General features: G+C 42.8%; 1 protein-coding gene across 1 annotated transcript; it reads left to right on the top strand.

Moving 5' to 3' along the window:
* The first annotated feature begins 996 nt into the window (after positions 1-996).
* DHCR7 (7-dehydrocholesterol reductase) lies at positions 997-8,094 on the top strand. Its single transcript, XM_035327635.1, has 8 exons — positions 997-1,055; positions 2,116-2,218; positions 3,094-3,316; positions 4,220-4,310; positions 5,004-5,217; positions 5,625-5,829; positions 6,709-6,840; positions 7,393-8,094. The coding sequence occupies exons 2-8, from the start codon at positions 2,124-2,126 to the stop codon at positions 7,855-7,857; spliced, it is 1,425 nt and encodes a 474-aa protein (XP_035183526.1). The 5' UTR covers positions 997-1,055; positions 2,116-2,123; the 3' UTR covers positions 7,858-8,094.
* Positions 8,095-8,343: the final 249 nt, after the last annotated feature.

Below are 8,343 nucleotides of genomic sequence, written 5' to 3' on the forward strand. Positions count from 1 at the left end.
GACAGGGCAGTGTGGAGCAGGACCCAGAGGTCTGGGTGCTGTCTGACCTCAGGCAGCACCAAAGCAATGTCAGGGCGCAGCGCCCCAAGTCGCAGGGTTCCTTGGGGCTAACCTGTCCTGCGTTTGGCTGCCGTGAGCCTCCTTATCTAGGGGATGCTTCCTAACGTTATGCTGTACCAAATTGTCTGCTTGGGCATCAGCTCCTTTTCTTTGAAAATCCTTGTTCTTTGTGCTGATCTTTCCTACATGACGGCCAAATCTGGCCTTTGGGGCCACCACTGCTCACAGTGTGCCTGCCCTATTGAAGGTGCTGACTGAAGCAGTCATGAACCCAGTCGCCCACCGTGTGTTCAGTGTCTGTGGCTGTTACTTCGGAAGCTCAAGCAGACCGGCCTCAGCCGCTGACCCTCAGACAGAATGTCACCTCATGGCAGCCGGGAGGGATCACATCCTGCAGGCTGCGTGGCAAATGCTGTGTGAGGGCGAGGAGCTGTGCCTTGAGGAGCAGAAGGGAAAACATCAGAGGGGCACAGGTGATGGTTACACTGGGAATTCAGTGCTGAGCTGAGGAAGGCCACAGTGAATGGGGCTTCCACTGCCCTGCTGCCTTCCCGGCTGTTTGCCCCCAGCACACAACTGGTGTTGCACAGAGGCCTCTGTGCTGAAGCTGCGGAGCCCCGCAGCACGCAGACGGCGCAGGGCGGTTGAACGGGTGCCGGGCACTGAGCAGCCGGCACAGCCCCGAGCCACACGGCCGCCGTGCGGGGGCCGAGGCCGCGAGGCGGGGCCGCACCGGGTGGTGCCGGCAGCGAGACCCCCCCAGAGCCACGCCGCGCCCCGCGCCGCGGCTCGGCCCATGGGTTGAGCGCGCTCCGCCAATGGGGTGGCGCGGGGCGGGCGGGAGCGCGGCGCCGATTGGCTGGCGCGGCGGAGAGGGGGCGGGACCGAGCTGGGCGGGTGGGGGGCCCGAGGCGCTTGGGGGAGCTGCGCTCGGCGGGAGCTGCGTGAGGTGAGGTGAGGGGGGGTGAGGAGGCTCCGGCGGCGGCTGCCTGCAGGTGGGTGCCCGCGGCCGCCTCGCGGTGGGCAGGTGGCTGAGGAGCCGGGAAGGGGAAGGTTGGGTGTGCTCGGAGGGGAGCAGGCTGAGCAGTTCTCAAATCCCTTTCCCAGCTCTGCGGAGTAACGGGGCTGTTGGTTACATAGGAGCCCCGGACAGATCTAAATGCTATGAAAAGCCTCAGCCTAGGATTTATTTTCCGGCTCAGAGATGAGGCCTGCTTTCTCAGAAGGACTGATATATCATGGGAATCCTTGGAAATACGCAGAACTTCACTGGGCAATGCTCTGAGCAGTCTGGTGTAAGCTGGCCATGCTCTCAGCACAGGTAGGTGGGGCTGAGTTGAGTGACTTCAAAGGCTTCGTCCAGCCAAAGTTCTTCTGACTGATGCTTCCTGGTTAAGAGCCTTTCTGTCTTGGGAAAATTGCTATTGTAAAGCAAAACTGACACCGCTAACTGGACTAAACTTCTGCACTCTGACATTGGTACACTAAGTCTCTTCAGTCTGTTTTGTCTTGAATATACTCGATGGCATTGTCTTTAGATCGGTGCTTTACTTGCGTTAGAAACTTTGTCATGGAAGCATTTACACCTGGAATGAGGTGACTTCTGTCTCACATCTCAGCCAAGTGTCTATCTCTGACAGTACTTTACATGTCTGTGCTGAAACATAAGGTGGCTGTTAGCACTTAACGATAACTGAGGGAAATCAGTCAGTAGGTCAGGGCCACGTTCCGTGATTACCAGGCAGGCCCGTGGTGATGCAGCTGGGCCAAGGCCGGGCCGGGCCATCAGCCAAGGGATGAAGGTCAGGGTGAGGCCTGGTGAAGGGAACCAGCGTCAGACATAGACCTGGGATGGCCAGGCAGGGCCTTGGGGATGAGGCCAGCCCAGGGCAGAAGGACTTAGGAAATATTTTTTTTTTTCCTCTTCTTCACTCCCAAACTTCTCATAATTGAAAGCTATTTAATTGTTTTTAATAACTTGTATTTCTTTTCAGTAGAGCCAAAAGACCTAGCGAGAACAAGCTGGAGTAATGTTATGAATATTTTATTTCACAGAGAACGCCATGGCAGCCCACGAGGAGAAAAAATCTGAAGAACGAAGCCACAAAAACATCCAAAATGATACTCAAGCTTCTCAAGTCCAGTGGGGAAGAGCATGGTGAGAGGAGTTGATAACCCTAATTAGTCACTGTATTTCAAATCAGTTCTTACGTGCTCTTACAGATGTTACGTTATTTTTTACTCTGTTTTTGAAAGATGGGTGCATTGACCTAACATTGAAAGCTCCTGGTTAATGAGTTGTAGTAACAGGTGCCAAAGAAGAGTTCCTCAAGGTCTTTAAATATGGAGCTTGCCAGATGGCTTGGGTTAAAATACAACCCTTCCTGCAAAATGAAAAACCATAATATTCAGTGAAAATTGTAGTTTCTTCAAAGGCTAAACAAAAGATTTGCTGCAGTTTGGAAAATAGGCACCCATCTGTGGTGCTGCTGGCTGACACCACCTGCAGTAGCAAGGTTTATGGCCCATATTCCTGTTGTCAAAGTGTGGTGCAAATACTAGTGGAGTATTGTACTGCAGCTGAAAACAGCAGTGGGTGTCAGTTTCTTGCCACAGACAGTGGTGCTGGAGCATGTTCAGCTTCTGGCTGTTCAGGGTCTATCTCCTCTGTTTCCAAGCTTTGCACAGTATTCATGTGATTCTATTACCGCCTCCAACTGAACGCTATACCAGTAGTATCTGACTGCCATCAAACATGTAAAGGCTAATAATAGTGTGCTTTTTGGAGGGGAGATATTATCTGTTCTGTTGCTCTGATTAACTAGCATAGGTTTATAACAGTTTGTGGTAAAGTATGTAATATGCTAAACTTCCTGTCACTATTTGACCCAAGGAAATGCATGTGCCCTAAAAATATTTTCCCTTTTTCATCCAGTTAGTCTAAAAAGACGAGTGAAAAATATTTTTTTTTACTTTATCATAACTGCTGTCATAACGGAAAGCTGGAAAAAAATGTTCTGTTTTGGATTACAGGGAGGTAGACTGGTTTTCCTTGGCAAGCATCCTGTTCCTGCTCATGTTTGCACCGCTTATTGTGTATTATTTCATAATGTCCTGTGACCAGTACCAGTGCTCTCTGACTGATCCGCTCATTGACTTGCTCATGGGGAATAAACATCTGTCTGACATCTGGAACAGGACTCCGACACTGACCTATACAGCTGCTGGCATCTATATTATTTGGGTTGCTTTCCAGGTATATTATTGAGTTACAGTCTAGTTGTAGTGTGTGTGTACAGGCATGTAGCTATCCTTCAGATGAAAGAAAGGTAGAACTAACTGGAATGCTTTATTTTTTTACGTAATGGCAAAACAACCTGCCAGATGAAAATTTCAGGAATTACTGAGAGATTATGTGGCTTTTAAGCACTCAGGATACCAGTTCTGGTCTTATGGTGAAAGAGGGTTGCCTCACAATTGCTGTTCTTTCTGTTGAGTCTCATATAATACCATGCTAAGTCATTGTGTGTGGCAGTGAGTCAGGACAGGATAATGCAGCTAGATAAATCCCAGTACTGCTTGTTCTCACAGCTAACTGTGATATAAGTATTTCATACAACATAAATTCAGATGCTTTAGATGAATGACTTCTACAAGAGTCTAAGATGATATGGTTAAGATAAACAGACCATGTAAAAAAATGCTAATTTACTTTAAATTAATACATAATAAGTATTATCATAAGTTAACTGCAGAAGGGATGTATCTTTCTATCGACAAACTGTAAAAGAATGTGTATTTGTGAAATTTTAATTTTTTGTAAAATATCATCAAACTTAGCAAACTACTGCCATTGTTTTCCAAATTGGAAAGTTACTTAAGTACAATGTTTTAAAATTAAAGGATAAGGACCTGAATCTAACTAGAAACAGTCCTCCTGCTCAGCCAAAAAAGGCTTACAACCATATATGAAGGGTGTCTTTGAAAATGTTCTGTAGTTTGGACACATTACTGGTCTAAATTCACAACAGCTAATCTAATAATATTTGCTTATCTAATACTTAACTGAAACTTACTGTTATCCTTGGTATGTGTATGAAATTTTGGGGGGTTTTGTCTTGTCTGTTTTCTTACTGTTAATATGTTCCCTCACTTCTAGGTGATTTTGTATGTGTTTGTTCCTGACTTCTGCCACAAGTTTCTTCCTGGATATGTAGGAGGTGTACAAGAAGGTGCTGTCACTCCTGCTGGTAAGTTATTCCTTGGGATGTACCACAACATAATCGCACTCTTTTTTAAATTATAGTGTTTCTGTACTTAGTCCTTAATTTTCTGTATATACCTGCAGGAAACGTGAACATGAATGTTTTCAATTTCAATATGCTTATTTCAAACAATCAAAGTAATATTCATCTTCTTTTAGAATAAATTACGGAACTTCTGTCTCTTAAAAAGCTATTTATCATGTAATTAGGTGATCAGTACATACTTAAGTAAAATACAGCAAGGACAATATCAGCAGTGGAAAAATACAGATTGATAACTTTGCTTTAAATCAACAGCAGACTATTGCTAGAATCTGACAATGTAGTCATGCCTATCTGAGCCAAGTTAACCAGCAAGACTTGAGCATAATGCAAGTTGTGGGCTAAGTGTCACAGAGGATAACTTGAGAACTTAGCTGATTGTAGGTGAGATTCACAAATCGATGCTATTGTGAAGAGAGTTAAGAAAAAGCTTAGTGTACAGGTTGCGGCAGAATCTAATGAAACTCAGAAAAGTGCCGCAAGATACTGAACTCGGAGGGAGACATTCAAGGAAGGTAAGGAGAGTAGGTCACTTCATGAGCACTTGATGGACCTGGTTATTTTATGCATATCCTTATTAATAACTGTACTAATATAATATTGGTAATATTGATTTTTTTCTCCTTCCTACTTTAGGTGTAGTAAATAAATATGAAATCAACGGACTCCAGGCTTGGATCATAACCCATGTACTTTGGTTTGCAAATGCCTATTACTTCCACTGGTTCTCGCCTACCATCATTTTTGACAATTGGATTCCTCTCCTGTGGTGTGCCAATATCCTGGGATATGTAGTTTCCACATTTGCGATGATAAAAGGCTACTTTTTCCCTACTAATGCCAAAGACTGGTACGTTCTTTTAATAAGAGCATACAAGGAAATCAGGCATACAGTAATGTAGAACTGTGGTTCTTTACTTTAAGACATGTACCATCCGTTGTTTCATGCTGCTTGTCATGCAACTGTGGCATCCTTGGTGTCATGGATGCATCTGTTTTATTTATGACTAGCAAATAAGGTTATAGTTGGACTTGTGAAAAGTGATAGCAAGTTTAAGCACAATGCCTCTGAAACTACAATTTATCTCTTGTACTGTAATAATTTAGTTTAATCGTTACCTTATATTGCATTACATGGTCTTACAATTTTCATTATTGTTTTATCAGGCCCCTTAGGAAATTATCTGAAATGTATAGTCAGAATACTATGTGCATTTGTTATAACAATATAAATTTTTAATCTTTTATACTTTCTAGCAAATTCACTGGCAACTTCTTTTACGACTACATGATGGGGATCGAATTTAACCCTCGAATAGGAAAGTGGTTTGATTTCAAGCTGTTCTTCAATGGGCGCCCTGGTATTGTAGCCTGGACTCTGATTAACCTTTCCTATGCTGCTAAACAACAGGAGCTGTATGGCCAAGTAACCAACTCCATGATCCTTGTAAATGTCCTTCAGGTAAATTTGGAGGAGGAAAACAAGAAGATACCAATTTGGAAATAAACTAGTATTAAAGTAGAGAAAACTCTTGCATTGAAACCGAACTTAAATTATTCTTCCTAGCCTGAATGATGTCATTCAGTGCTGATGCTTTGGGATTTGCTTCTTTGGACACTTTTCATTCAGCATGTCACTCTGAATAATCCAGTCTGCTACCACTTGCACGGTTATGTCTGCACCAGCAGATTTCAGTATAGGCTTAAATTAAGAGAGATTTTTCTGAGCCAATGTTCTAGCTTGATCTTGAATCCAGGGAGAACAATGACAAAATTCTGTAGCTTTTAGTTGCAGCATGATTGCGGCAGGTTTTTTTGAGTACAGAGCTTTACTTTATTTTCCTCAAGACATGCAGAACTGCAGGTGTCTCCAACACCTAAAAATAGCCACTCCAGTGCTGTTTTCTCCTGAGAAGACCCCAAAGTAATACATACAACTAACAGTTTGAATTCATTCATTTATTGTTATTATTATAAATGGGAGCCTACTTAATACAAGCTCTATTCCTACTCTCTGAGAGGCAGGAGCAATAAAACGCAAGTGCATTTCCTAAGTAATGTGCATCCTTAAGTAATGCAGCTATTTTCCATGTGCTAATTTATTTTGTTTAATACTGCTTTGTATTACTTATTATTGCTTAGATTTTAGATTTAGATTTTATTATAGATCTCTGCTGTATATGTTGGGTTCCTCTTAATGCCTTTATTTTTTGAAGTGTTAAAATGAAAACATCGGCTTTGAGATTTTGTTGTAAGGGGGAACAAAAGATTAGGTTGTTACTGGTAGACAGGATGACAGGTGACAGTGCTGTGTTATTAAAGCAGAATCCTTCTGTTTCAGGGCATTTATGTTTTGGACTTCTTCTGGAATGAAGCCTGGTATTTGAAAACGATTGATATCTGCCATGATCATTTTGGATGGTACTTGGGCTGGGGAGACTGTGTTTGGTTGCCTTACCTCTACACTCTGCAGGTAAAAATGTGGTACAATAGATGTTTGGGCTAAAAGGAAGGAAACCTTCCAGAACTACTCTTCCCAGCAGAATGATTTGTATTTTAATTTCTTTCTTGATGGTTTGAATGCTAACTAACCATCGTAATATTCTTATAGCAGTACACTTGCAGTAGAGCCTACTGTCCCTGCATGGAATTGACATCTTTTCCTCTCCATCTTTTGTAACCCTTTCTGACACTGTCTATTTTGTCTGTATATTTTTTCTAAACTCTTTCAGGCCCTTTCTGTACTCCTGGATGTTGGGTGTTTTTATGTGTGTGCTTCTATTTTCCCCTGTCTCATTTAGTCTGCATCTTCACAACTTCTCCCTTATTCTTGTTTGTCCTATGAAATGCAATTTTGGAAAGAGAGACAGAGGCAATGTTGGAAGCAGAAAATATTTTCTGAAAATATTACATAGTTTTACAGGTACTTCTTTTCCCCTCTGTTCACTGGAGGTCAAGGAATTAGTCTGACATCCTAAGCATGTTTTTAAAGTGAAGCACTGATTATCTCTTTTCTGCTCCCCAGGGTTTGTACTTGGTTTACCACCCTGTGCAGCTCAGCACAGCCAGTGCCATAGGGGTCTTGATGTTGGGCTTGATTGGCTATTATATCTTCAGAATGACGAACCACCAGAAAGATCTCTTCCGTCGTACAAACGGCAACTGCAGGATATGGGGGAAGAAGCCAGAATACATTGAGTGCTCCTACATGTCTGTGGATGGGACCAAGTACTACAGCAAGCTGATGACCTCAGGATTTTGGGGCTGGGCACGCCATTTTAACTACACGGGAGATTTGATGGGCTCCCTGGCCTACTGCCTGACTTGTGGGTTTGAACACATCTTGCCTTATTTCTACATCGTTTATATGACGATTCTGTTGACTCACCGTTGCATTAGGGATGAACACCGTTGTTTCAGCAAATATGGGAAGGACTGGAAGCACTACACTGCTGCAGTGCCTTACCGGCTTATACCAGGAGTATTTTAAGACTAACACAGAATCTGGGGAAAAAAAAATGAGACAAAAAGAGTTGATCCATACAGTTAAACTAACAAAAAATGTTTTGGGAAGGACGTTTAATAATGCTCGGGAAAAGAAAAGGTGTCTGGAGAATAATCCTTGATGTAATGAAGGAACATGCTTCTAGTAAACAGGCAGACTGTTTAAAGTAAATGAAATAAGGCACTGAAATGGCCTTTTTAGATATATTTGTATTTAAAAAAAAAAAAAAGACTGTTTCACCTGGAACTGTTTTTTTTTTTCTTTCTTCGAATTAACTTGGACTTGAATAAAAGTTGCATGCACTTACGTTCCTGAAATCTCTCCAATACTGGGAGGAGGCCTTACCTTGCAGAGCGCCAAGGTTCTTGGAACCAGCTGCCAGTGAATTAGGAGAGGAGGAAAATAACTGTATGTTCAATTTATGAAAGAAATTTTATGCTGTGGTTGCTTGTGACAGCCATAACCTACAAC

Source organism: Oxyura jamaicensis, chromosome 5, assembly GCF_011077185.1.
Source record: "Oxyura jamaicensis isolate SHBP4307 breed ruddy duck chromosome 5, BPBGC_Ojam_1.0, whole genome shotgun sequence".
Lineage (NCBI taxonomy): Eukaryota > Metazoa > Chordata > Aves > Anseriformes > Anatidae > Oxyura > Oxyura jamaicensis.

Bases quoted from the DNA above. Each gene is read 5' to 3' on its own strand.
- DHCR7 (XM_035327635.1), top strand. From the start codon at position 2,124: ATGGCAGCCCACGAGGAGAAAAAATCTGAAGAACGAAGCCACAAAAAC. The intron at 2,219-3,093 runs GTGAGAGGAGTT...TTTGGATTACAG, and splicing joins GTCCAGTGGGGAAGAGCATG to GGAGGTAGACTGGTTTTCCT. The intron at 5,830-6,708 runs GTAAATTTGGAG...CTTCTGTTTCAG, and splicing joins TCCTTGTAAATGTCCTTCAG to GGCATTTATGTTTTGGACTT.